This window comes from Muscardinus avellanarius (genome assembly GCF_963383645.1).
Source record: "Muscardinus avellanarius genome assembly, chromosome: 19".
In the NCBI taxonomy this organism is placed as follows: Eukaryota; Metazoa; Chordata; class Mammalia; order Rodentia; family Gliridae; genus Muscardinus; species Muscardinus avellanarius.
The window spans coordinates 20,014,588-20,026,833 of record NC_137805.1 but is presented as its reverse complement, the minus strand read 5'-3'; the positions used below and the strand labels follow the sequence as shown (position 1 = coordinate 20,026,833).

Below are 12,246 nucleotides of genomic sequence, written 5' to 3'. Positions count from 1 at the left end.
ATTTTGAAACAAGGTCTCATTAAGTTGCAGAGGGCCTCACTTAGTAGCTGAGGCTGGCCGGGAACCGCGATCCTCCTGTCTCAGCCTCCCCTGAACTGGGATTAAAGGCGTGGTCCGCGGCACCTGGCTTCTTTCCTGATCTCTGCCTCACTCTCTTTTTCAGGTCCCACCGGTTCGTCTGCAATGCTGAGACCAGGTCTGAAGAAGTCACAGCTCACACCGAGGTGCACAACCTAGTCATTAAGCAAACTGACCTAGTCTCAACTCACAGACTAGGGTTGGGGAATAAAATGGGCCTAGACTCGCAATGCACCTTCCCCGTATGCCTCAGCTGGTTTCTCCGACAGTTACCTGTGGGTCTGAGCCACGATGTCCACAGCGATGGCCTTGTGCGGGCTGGAGGCGTCCCTTGCCATCCGGCGGTGGCTTCTACTGCCTGTAATTACTGCCTTGCCCAGAAGGGTGGTAGGCCTGTGGTGTCCTCCAGGGGCCTTGTCTTGCACAGTGGTTCCTGTTCCTGAGGTCATCTGCTTCAGTGGGAGGTGTTCTGAACTTTCAGCGCCCAGGAAGCTGCTCCTGCTGGAAGAGGACCCTCGGGTGGTACACAGATCTTTGCTCTCGGGTCTTATTTAGAAGACTGCATTGCCGAGGGTCTGGATAGCTTCTGTGTTGTTTGTGGCAGGCATAAATATTTGAGAAGACTGATAGGTCAGTGTTCTAAAACAGAACATTTGAAAGAATGAAATCTTTAAAGACACCCGAGTCTGGGATCTTGCAGCTAAATGCCACTGTGCTAATTATCTGATATCCATCCCATTTGGTGAATTAACTTTCGCAGAGTCAGCGGCTTACGAGCTCTCCCTTGTAGCCAGAGGCATCCGTCCTGCGGGCCACCCCGTTCAGGAGGCGGGGAGCCCCTCCATCCACCATCATAGCCATGTCCCCTGATGCTGCTTGAGGCCACCTGAGCTTGGCACGGGCGGGGAGCCCCTCCATCCACCATCATAGCCATGTCCCCTGATGCTGCTTGAGGCCACCTGAGCTTGGCACGGGCGGGGAGCCCCTCCATCCACCATCATAGCCATGTCCCCTGATGCTGCTTGAGGCTACCTGAGCTTGGCACGGGCGGGGAGCCCCTCCATCCACCATCATAGCCATGTCCCCTGATGCTGCTTGAGGCCACCTGAGCTTGGCACGGGCTGTCCTTGTCTCTGCACCAGAGACACTTGTGATGTTTCAGTGCCTGTGGGACCAGCCAGGGCTCCTGGCTCAAAACATGCCCTAGGCCCTGGCCAGGCTAGACTTCCATTCACAGAGAGGGCCACAGGTAGCAGCCTAAAGCCAAGGGTGCCGGCCCAGGCCAGGGGCGCCCGGCACTGCACCTTCGTGGTCCCCAGGACCCTCGCGGGGCTCTCAGTCTCCAGACAGATGTAAAAGAAATGGGTAAACACCTCTGCGTCTTACAGGCTTGCCACACCTTAGCGAACAGCTCCAGCTACACCGTCTGCAGGAACACGATCACACATTGCAAGTGTACTTAGAGGTGAGCCCAAAGGGAAGAAAGTAAAGGTAGCACCTCGTGATTCCAACTCTGGATTACAAACACGCGGCTGGGTGCAGCCTCCGCTCTTGCCAGTCAACACGTGCGCCTCCTCAGCGACAGCGGATAATCGCAAAACCCAAGTGCTAGTTATGGAGACAAGGCGTCATCTGTGAACAAAAGTCGCCCCTGACGCTGCAGAGGGCGAAACGGACATGATGCATTTGCTCACTCATTCACCAAAGTTAGAATCAATGACTTCACTGCAGTGCGGGAAGAAATACATCACAAGTCTGATCTGTCTTGGCTGCATCAGATCATTAATATTTATGGAATAAATATTAATATTTATGTGGAATTGTTTAAATGCAGAAGTTGCAAAACAGCTCTGGAGCTACACGCAGCATATTAACTCTGCGTGTGGAGACAGAGATAGAGGTGGCGGGGTGGGAGAGAGGGCTTGCCGAGGAATACCGAGCTGCAGGGCGTTCCCCGGCGAGTTGAAACGCAGCCCTCTGCTGTGTGCGGCCGTCTGGCTGGCAAGCTCTCCTGATCCACTGTCTGCCAAGCCATGGCTATTCTGTGTCTGGCCGGGGTCGGGAGGCTGGTGCTTCCTTTGCTGTCCTGACCTTTGTTTCTGTCTCTGGTTGTGGGAGGCAGAGGGCTCCCAGGTCCTCACCCACTCTGTCTCTTGGTGAGTTTCCTTCCTACGTGGCCCATCACACCTGCCTCTCCATGCCTCTTGGGGTTGGGGTCCTTCCCAGGTTTTTCTCTCTGACCTCAGCAGATTCCAGGGCTCTAGCTGGGTGACCACGAACCACCTGCCTGTCCCCTTGCGTGAGCCATGGCCGCGGGCAAAGACTGAGACCTTGAGCTAATTCTGCGGCAGCTGGGCCAACAGATGTGTACCCCCACGGATTCAACTTCCTGTAAACCTGGGTCATTTAGTTAACTTGAGACCAAAAGGAAATGGCAGGGTACACAGGGAATTGCCTCCAAGACTCGATGACTACAAACACCACTGTCCGGGGGCCAGAATGCTCAGGGGACCCCTTATGTGATGCCACGTACTAAGCACACAGCTGGAAAAAAATTCTAAGAGTCTGCCTGTGGTCAGGTTTTGAGAGGTGAATGTGAAATTCTGGTTTGTTTTGGTGGGAGCAATCGTTAGAAAGATGGACGGGGATAGTTTCTGGAAACGCCCAGCACCTTGCTCAGGGAGTCTGGGGAGTCCCAGGTCAGAGGTCAGGCCAGTGGAAGGGTTTCTGCTGGGACGGGGGCAAGCTGTCCTGGGCTCCCCAGGTGGTTTCTCTCCATCATCTCCAGGGAGCCCGAGGGTGCAGAGCTCAGAAGTGCAGCGACCCCAGGGCGCCGGAGCGATGGTCCTGCTCACTTCCCGGGAGGATGCTTTCTGGTCTAAGGTGGGTCCATTTTCAAACAGGCTGTTTCCATGCACTGCTTTGTGACGCCTCTTGATGTTCCATTTTCAGCGTGAGACTCTCGTTTCCAGTGCACTAAATGTCAGCCAGGCGCAGTGGTGCAGCCCGGCGTCCCGGTAACTTGGCAGGCTGAGACGAGTGGTCGCAAGTTCGAGGTCAGCCTCAGCAATTTGGTGAGGCTCTGTTTCAAAACAAAAAGTAAAATGGGCTGGAGGTGTATCTCAGAGGCAAAATGTCCTGGGCTCCATCCTCAGAATCGATGTGAGTGGACAGAGTCCAGTGTGCTAGTCCTGCCCCTGGTCCTCGGTCAGTCTTCCCCGTTTGCGGCATGAAGTTGACTGGTGGCCTGACTTCCTCCCGAGACGCCCACTCAGGTCAGCTCTGCCCCTCTCAGTCTGTCAGTGATGCGGGCAGGAGCCAGAAGGGCGGGAATCCACACCTCCCACGGGCAGCCTCAGCCTGTGACTGACTGGGGCAGCTGTGGAACGTAGGTCGGCTGTGCCTCCCGAGGTGCTCAGTGGCCTGTGCTCGACGCCCACAGCCCTGCAGAGACCACAGCTAGGCTAGAGTCCTTGGTAGCCAGATCTGATCCTAGCCACGGCCAAGCTCACCACAGCTAGGCTAGAGTCCTTGGTAGCCAGATCTGATCCTAGCCACGGCCAAGCTCTCCCAAGTTGGCCTCACACGGCACTGCATCTCTACGCCACGTTTCACCTGTAGGGAAGGTCTGAGCAGGTCAGAGGCATGTTGGTCTGCTGAGACGCTTGACGGGACGGCCGAGAGGAGGGTTAATTTGGCTCCTGGTTCCAGAGCTGCGGCCACAGCCAGCGTCTCCAAGGCAGCTGTCACCGGGCACTGAGCGGTGGAGAAGGCTGGCCTCAACTCAGTGGTGGCAGGAAGCAGAGTGGCCAGAAGTGGCCACCGAGTCCCCAGGCCACACCCTCTGACCTCCCTCCTCCGCCACGCCCAGCTAAGTTACCACGGCCAACCCATTCAAACGACGCACCCCGCAGTGGGTTTACCCACGGTGAGAGCGGGGCCCAATTCAGTGATCTCCATCGGAACGCCTTTCCATTGCCGACACATGAGCTCCAGGCCACGGTCTACAGTCAGGCCACGCAGTGCGTGTGCAGGTCTCTGCGTCAGCGCAGAGCGCCCAGTGCCTACTGTGTGCCTGCACGGTGCCACCCGTGCGTGGGGTCCTTCACATTACTTAAGCCGGGCTGTTTTGCTGCTCTGCTCTGGAGTGAGGACCACATGGTTCTGTCCCATAAACACCATCAGCCTTGTTAGCGCTGCACTAACCCTAACCCCAGCCCTAACCCTAACCCTAGCCCAACCCTTTTGCAAAGACAGTGCAGGTTTCACTAGTGCCGGAAGGCGTGGGAATTTAAGCAATGGGCCATCCAAACCCCTCAACCAACACTTGTATTTTCTAAATTAAATTGCCATTGTAAAAGGGATATATTCGCCATCTAAGCAATTAAGGAAAGAGAAACACAGATTTCTGCTTCTGGTAACGTCAGACTAATAATCCTTCTGCAGAAGAAAGCTAAAAAGCACCTCGAGGAGCTATTTAAGATATTTTAATGAGCATCAAAGAAATAAGATGAGGGGTGGCCAGGCGAGAGCGGGAGGAGGGCGAGAGCTCGTGGGTGGACCAGGCGCACACCAGTCGCTCCTGTGGCACTGGCTGACTTTCAGGCTTTTCCTCGGGTCCTCGTGGCTGGGCCCGTGGCTTTAGCAGGACCCGGCATGCTCCTGGCAGATCTGCTGATCGCTCCATCTGAGCCTCTTCCTCGGGAGCATTTGCAACTGTCTTTCTGTGTGCTTAGCACTCCTGGGCCTTCCATAATTGTGCTTCTGTTTAGGCCTCCGGTCTGCACCAGTCAGCTCTGCCAGGGGCGGCGTTGCCTGCGGCATCCTGGGCACCAGGCGGGCCCCGCACAGCCTAGGTGTTCAGGAGACTCCGTGTGGCGGATTCCAAGGAACCGTCGCCAGCTCTGCTGGCCCCTGCGGCCGTTCCCGGTACAGTAAGGGGATCCCTTGCTGGTGCTGTTCATAAAGTTCATAGCCTGGTTCCAAATACGCTTTGCTCATTTGATTATTGTCATAACGTTAAAAGAAAGAAACACTTTATGAAATGGAATTAAATCAAGACATAATAAATGCCCGAATTCAGAACACTCGACTCGCCAGCTCGGCACGGTAACCCCCGCCTGCCCGGCCACCTCCCGACCTGAGGCTCCCGGGGAGGCGCCCGCGCCCTTGCTTCCACCGCCCAGGATGCAGTGCGGGCCGTGAAGGCATCCTCGGACTGGGTCCCTTTGCCGCCACACGCTCAGGGTGGGCGCGAGATGTCGATGTAGGAGCAAGTGCCGCGGTTCTGTTCTCACTCGCAAACAGGTAAATGTCAAGGTTCTGCTGCAGATCACTTGGCGTGAAGGGTTAGAGGCTCACACTTGCCTCAGGTGTCCACGGCGCTGCCTGTGTGATTTCTACAACATGTTGAATACTTAACCCCTCGTTTCTAAGTTCACATTTCAAAATTATTGTGGAGGGAAGGGAAGATGAGGGCGGGCATTCCCAGGTCATGGCAGCAACTCAGCCATCTCGGAACGTCACCCTTCGGAGCGTCAGCCCCTAGATGATCTGTGCCCACAGGATTGTGCACCTGCGCCCCTCTCCCATCTATAAGCGGACTCAAAGAGCTTGCCTGACGGGGCTGGGTCAGCGATGCCCATGGTGGGGCAGAAAGAAGTTGTGGGTCCTGTGCCCTGTTCATTGCTGTTTATAAAACCAGGGATGCCCTCCCTCCCTTCCTTCCTTCCCCTTCCTTCCTTCCTTCCTTCCTTCCTTCCTTCCTTCCCTCTGTGGTACCAGGGATTGAGCTCAGGGGACCTTCTACCTTTGAGCTATATCCTCAGGCCTATTTTAATTTTTATTTTGAAACAGGGTCTTGTTAAGTTGCTGAGGGCCTCCATAAGTTAATGGGCTGGCCTTGAACCTGTGGTCCTCCTGTCTCGACCTCCCTCCTGAGTGCTGGGATTATGGACCTGGGACACCACTAATTCTCTCCACTTACTGGCTTCATCAACCCACCAGGGTCGGTTGTGTTTTGCTGTTTTCCTGGAATGGCCTTGCACTTGTCTTTGACTTCACTGAAGTTATTTTGATAATAAGCAGACAGCATAATTGTTAGTGGATACTAACAATTGAAGTGGGACCGGGGATTAAAAGAAACCCCAAAGCCACACGGGGATGTGGAAGCTCTCCTGAGAACATCACGGGTCCGTGGCTTCTTGACCGGCCCCGACAGCTGTGCCGTGGTTCCCTCCAGCCCCCACAGCTCAGCAGTGGAGCACTTTGGCAGGAGCCTCCCAGGAGGGCTCTGGGCTTCTCCTTCCAGCGTCTGGGTGCAGACTCCCAGCTGGCCTCACCCAGGAAGTGCTCAAGTATCTCTCCTATTTCACGCCACGCCCCTCCCCTTGGCAGCTCCCTGCGAGGGCTGCCCGCGATTCTGTGCCGTGTGTGTGTGTGTGTGTGTGTGTGTGTGGTAGGCTGGGTGCACAGCAGCCCGCAGTGCTGTGCACAGGGCCCCGTGGCAGGCTGGGTCTGCAGCAAAGCCCAGTGTTGCCCCAGCTGCTGGTGGTAAAGGGCAGCTCCCTGGGAAAGGGGCTCAGCGTGGCAGCTCCTAACTGCAAGGGACCTGCACCCACGCCTGGGGACGGGAGCTCAACTGCAGAGTTGTAGGAACACCAACACCTCTGTCTGGGCGGAAGAGAATCCCCTCTCCAGGCCTAGGGCGAGGGAGGCCGGGCCCTGGGCCCTGGAGCGCGGTTTCCTGCTGTAGCAGTGCAGGCAACCCCTGACCTCTGCACAAACATTCCAGCTTCACCTCCAAGATATGCGATCGGAGCGCTGGACAGAACTGCATTTCATGTTCACTGTACCTGGATAATAAAACCCCCTTGGCCACAGAAGGTATTAAATGTCATGAATCATCAGACTCAAGTCTAAGAGGCTCTTACCGGGTTAAAAATAAAATTACTTTTGGAGAAACTGAATCTAAACAGCAGTGTCTGGGACTGATGTGATGGGCTTGGAACAGCGCTCCCCAGCAGCGCAGCCTACCCCTACCCAGGGCCACAGGGTGTGGACCCCGCAGGCCGGGCGCACTGAATGCCCCGCTCCTGCCCGCTCTGGCCCTCTGGAGGAACACCCACCCATGGCCCCACTCCTCCAGCTGTTAGGAAAGGGGCCGCCAGGCAGGTGGGAAAAGGGAAGCACATCGGAAGCTCTCTTCTCTCCGCACCGAGCAGACGCTGGACTCGGCCCAGAAAGGGGAGAACTGTTGGAGCCGGGGCCTGCGGCAGCCCTGTGCAGCCTTGACAAGATCCCAGCCTTACCTCGTGGGATAGGTAGAAGGCAGCGATGCCCAGCGGCCAGAAGCAGCAGAGCATGGAGAAGACGCTGAGCCCCAGGTGGTCCCGTGGGGGCATCATGAGGAGGTTGTCCTCGCTCTCTGTGTCGCTGGAGTAGTCGCTCTGCAGAGAAGGGAGGGATCGGAGGTCAGACCAGCAGGCCCCAGGCTGCCCAAGCGTGCCCGCTGGGATGGGCCTCCCCGGCTGGGATGGGCCTCCCCAGCTGCAGGCGCTAATCATGGTGCCCGCCAGCATCAGTGCCAATCCAGGGGCCGGCCGAGGAATGCTGACTGCAGCAGGGGGCCAGATCCCAAGTACGGGACTTGGGGGCATCGGACAGTAGGTAAAACCCACGGAAACCAATCGCAGGGCCCAGCTTAGCGTGGTTCCAGTTAGGGTTTTAAAAATTTTATACTACGTTTACCAGGGTGTTAAATCCATTTTTGCCTTAAGACATTTCAACTTACAATGAGGTTTACCAAGAGGTAACTCTGCTCTAAGTCCAGCAGCGCCGTTTTCAAAGACCTTTGGAATCTTAGTGCCAGGACACCGGGCTGAAGGGAACTCTCTCTGAGGAGGGCACCGGGGACTTTCAGAAGGCGCTGCCACGTGGAGTTCTCTTTTTATTCTGAGACTTCTTGCTAGTCACCGGACACGACAGGGCCATATGGACAGCGGGTGCTCTCCCTGAGTCTCCTTAGGCTTCCTTTGTCTCTGAACCAAGCTGGGATGTGGAGTCCTGATGTCCACTCACACACTCAGGCTCCCTCCTGAGGAAGCTTGGCTGCTTTGTGAGAAGCCGTCTTTAGACGCACCTCCTGCAGCGCCGTGGCCCGGGTACATGGTAGGGCTCAGCAAGGCCTGATTGCAGATCTACCAGGGGTTCTGAAGTGGGGAAGCTGGCTGGGTATCGGGATTTTTAACAAAGCAGCTCAAAGATCCCCGGGATGCACCAGGTGGGGACCACGCTTCCCAGCCGCTGGAAGCTGAGTAGTCCATCGAGCATGCAGGGCTGAGCGCTATGTCGTCATGGCTGAGCCTCCCAACAGGGCCCTGTTGCCTGCCTAGGACAAGGGCCTGGTGTCAGCGGCGCTGCTGTAGGGAAGGGCCACCTCCGCAGGAGGGGTCAGTGGTATAGCCCGTGACAGCCACCTGTGCCTGAAGGCGGGGAGCAGCCCTTCCTCCAGCCCTGGGCCAGACCTGGCCTTCAGCAGCTCCATGTCCCCGTCGTGATGGGGCTGAGAGGGGCCTGCGAGAGCAGCACACTGGGCACATCGGTTGGGCTTTTAGTGGTTAGGATCCTTGTTTCTTCTTAGTTTACAAAGATCTCCCTGGGCCTGAGCTCACCGCTCTCACCCAGACCCGGAGAAGACCACCATTTGATTGTCAGTCCCACTCACCAGGGTCACTGGAACGTGGCTGAATGCCGGCACTGAGTGTCTGAGCCCACCTCCCAACCTGTTCTGTGCTGAGGACCTTCTAAGCTCTATTCTTTGTTTGGAAACTCTTTTCCAGCTCGCGTCCCTGTGTCCCCACCACAACACCCAGTGCTTGAGAGGCTCAGCTAGGAGGATCGCAGTTTTGAAGCCAGCACCTGGTTATGTAAGGAGACCCTGTCTCAAAGGGAAAAAATCAGAAAGGGCTGGGGGGTGGCTTAGTGGTAGAATACTCTTGGGTTTAATCCCCGGTATCACAAGTTAAATACAGAAGTAAATAAACTCTGCTAGCAGCTGGTTCTCAGCCTTGCTGCGTCTCCTACGGATCCTTGGGAAATGACGGTGTGCAGCTCAGATGTGGCTGCTGGACGACCCTGGGGACAGCAGCTCCTCACGGGTCTGGCCCCCGGTCCTCTCCCCTCTCGCGGCCAGGTGTGCCGCGCCCAGCCCAGGCCTCTGTACCTGCTGCTGCCCTCTGCTGCACACTCCCCTACACGGAGGCTGGCTTCCTCGCCTCATCAGGAGCTTCTGCTCAAGTCTGCGTTGCGCTGGCGCCTTCTCTGCACACTGGGAAGACTGTGTCTGTCTCCCATACCGTACCCGTCTCCCCTACCTGCCTGGCACCCCCGTACTCCTGGCTAGGCCACTGCCTGATCCAATTTCTAAGCATCAGAAGGGCAGAGGTCGGCCTGTTTTGTTCACAGCTGTATCTGAAGTACCCAGAGAAGAACCTGGTGCATAGTAGGACCCAGTGCACCTTTGCTGAATGAATAAAGGATGCACCTGCGGCCTTAGGCAACAGGAACAACACCCGGCAAAGCGGCGGAGCCCCAGAGCCCACACGGGGTCCTGGGGACCAGCAGCTGCACTCCCTTGGCTCACCTTGCCCGTCAAGATGCTGCCTTCGGCCCTGCTGCCTGGCTCTTCCCCTGTCCTGTCATGAGATGTCCCCCGGGCTCTCCAGGGCCAGCTCTGAGGGCTGGCTTTAGGTCCTAGAGGGCAAACCCTGGGATGCCCCTGTACAGCGGCGCCCTGTGTCCACTGGTGCCAGACAACAAACTCTCCGGCAGTCGAAGGGGGCTGGGACGCATCGCCAGGCTCTGGGGGCCCGGGTCCATGCACACACAGCTGCCGTCAAGGGGGCACTTCTGGCAGTGTTATTTGTCCTGGGCAAAGGGCAATGTAAGCTCTAGCCCGAGAAGCAGCTTGTTAGCATCCAACGATGCTTGTGGTCTTCAGGGTCCTTAATGGTCTGGAAGCAGGAGCTAAAAAAAGTGAACTGAGCTGGGATCCAGCCCTGTGTGTCTCCTCTCCTGGGGCCCAGGCCCCAGGAGAAAGCTGGGGGCAATGGCAGGGCAGAATACGATGATATCACGAGACAGTTACTCGAGATTCCCACGTGGATCACGACACGCGGCTTCTCGCCAGCCATAGGGGTTGCAGCAATGGCTGCATTCGGATAAGAAGCTTCTCTACAGCCACCGTCAGACTCCTGCTCTGCTTCCAGTGCTCACGTGACCCGTGAAGGACGTGTGAGCAAGGCGTTCCCGCGACCCATCTGGACCCTAGAAGCAGATCCTGGGTAAGGGGATCTGTGGAGTGGTCTTCTTGGAAGGCTGCCATGCTCAGGCGAGCCCCCAGCTCCTCCAGAGTCAGGGGCGAAACTTAGGTCCACCGTGGTGGTTAGCGTGGGGCCTTTGGGAGGTGGTCGGGACTAGATAAGTCCTCTTTCTGTCAGTGCGGAACACCGGAGACAGCTAACTTATAGAGAAGAAAGCTCACTTTAGTGGAGATCTGGAGGTGGCAGTCCTTGGACGGCTGGCCTTGTGCTTGGTCTGTGGCAGCCAGTGCATTGTGGTAGGAACACACGGCTGGGCAAACACACTCATGCTAGAGCCGGGGGCCATGGACAGGGAAGCGGGCTAGGCACCCCCCTCCCGGGCACGTCCCCAGTGGCGCCAGGGCATCCCAGCAGGACCAGAGCCTCCCAGAAGCACCACTGTGGGATGCAGCCTTTCCCGTGGCCTTTGGTGGATACTTGACATTCAAACACCAGCGCATGGCGGCCCTTGGTTTAGTGACGTGACAGGGTCTCTGGTCAGAGCATCACGCCCAGCACAGGGGAGCGGTGTGCGCCAAGGGCTCTGATGATGGTTAGCACGGCACATGCAGACCAAGGAAAGCGAGGCGGGACCGAGGTGCCCCCAGCCAGGGCCTGCCGGGTGCCAATGCTTCTCCCTGCCTGAGACCGCGGGTGTGCCCACAGCTAGCCCAGGGACCAGGATATGCAGGCTGTGGCCTTTCACGATCCACCCATGGGCCGGCTTCGCAACCGAGTGCTGGCTTCCCTCTGCCTGTCCAGTTTCTAAATGTGTGTCCCTGCTTCACTCGAGCTCACCGGCGGGTGGGGCTCTGCACAGGAGGCCCCTGTTCCCTGCCTGAGGGAAGGTCTGTCCATCTCAGATTTTCTTACCCTTGTGTTCGTCCTGTTCCTCACTGTTCTCAGATGTAAAGTCCACACAGCTCTGGCACCCTGCCTGGATGTGAACAGGTGAGGACAGGAGGAGCGGGGTGGCCATCTCGGGGCGGCCCTCGGCACTACAGATGGCCTGGCTCCCCTCTCAGAGCCCTGAACTCGAGTTCTGGTGGAAATGGTGCCCGGCACCCCGTGTCCCTAGAGCAAGGAGCGTGGAAACAACATTAGGACGCCGTCTCTGGCCGTCAAGTTGTCACAGTTAAAAAGCACAAGCAACCGTGCTGTTGGCAAGACTGTGAGGGAACGGGGGTTGGGGGGACAGGCCCCTCCCATCTGAGCAGGCGCCAGGAGGCCAGGTTGGCATCAGGAAGCTGAGTTGCACACTTCTGGGTGGGGAGGGACTCAACAATCCCAGGTCTAGGAATGAATCCTGACGATTCATCTCCAGAAGTATAAAAATACATCTGCACAAGAATTATTCACTGCAGCATCAGAGTAATCACAAAATATGGCAAACAGCTTCAGTGTTCACTCCACGAAGAGTGATGAAATAGACGGCACGTCCCACAATGGGACAGAACCAGCTTACAAAAGCAGGGGGCGTCAGCGGGAGCGGCAGGGCTGGGCAGGGAGGTGCCGTGCCGCACGTGGGCAGGAAGACACAGGCTCTGTCACGCTCAGTGAAGGGCTGCCCGATGGCGGTGCTGTGCGCAGCCTCCCCGTGACACCGTCACCACCACTCAATACTGTCCGCACAGCGTCGACACGGCCAAGGGGCACATTTCTCAGGATGGGTCCCTGCCGTTCACAGGTACATGCATACATGTGTGTGTGTGCACATGCATGTTGGCATATGGACATGTCTATAAATACGTGCATGTATGTCTCAATCTGCTGAGAAACTGTGACCCCAGGTACCTGTGGCCACGCC

General features: G+C 57.1%; 1 protein-coding gene across 2 annotated transcripts in view; it reads right to left on the bottom strand.

Annotated features, from left to right (window-relative positions):
- SYNDIG1 (synapse differentiation inducing 1) overlaps positions 1 to 12,246 on the bottom strand; it is a gene marked incomplete at both ends in the record, with an annotated part of 44,138 nt that overhangs the window by 18,795 nt on the left and 13,097 nt on the right. Inside the window, one exon of one of the 2 annotated variants that reach the window (XM_080716237.1) lies at positions 7,389 to 7,526. The exons of the other annotated variant lie outside the window; for it this stretch is intronic. Coding sequence (XP_080572363.1) covers positions 7,389 to 7,526 — 138 coding nt within the window. The remainder of the gene's footprint in view (positions 1 to 7,388; positions 7,527 to 12,246) is intronic. 2 annotated transcript variants of the gene reach the window in all.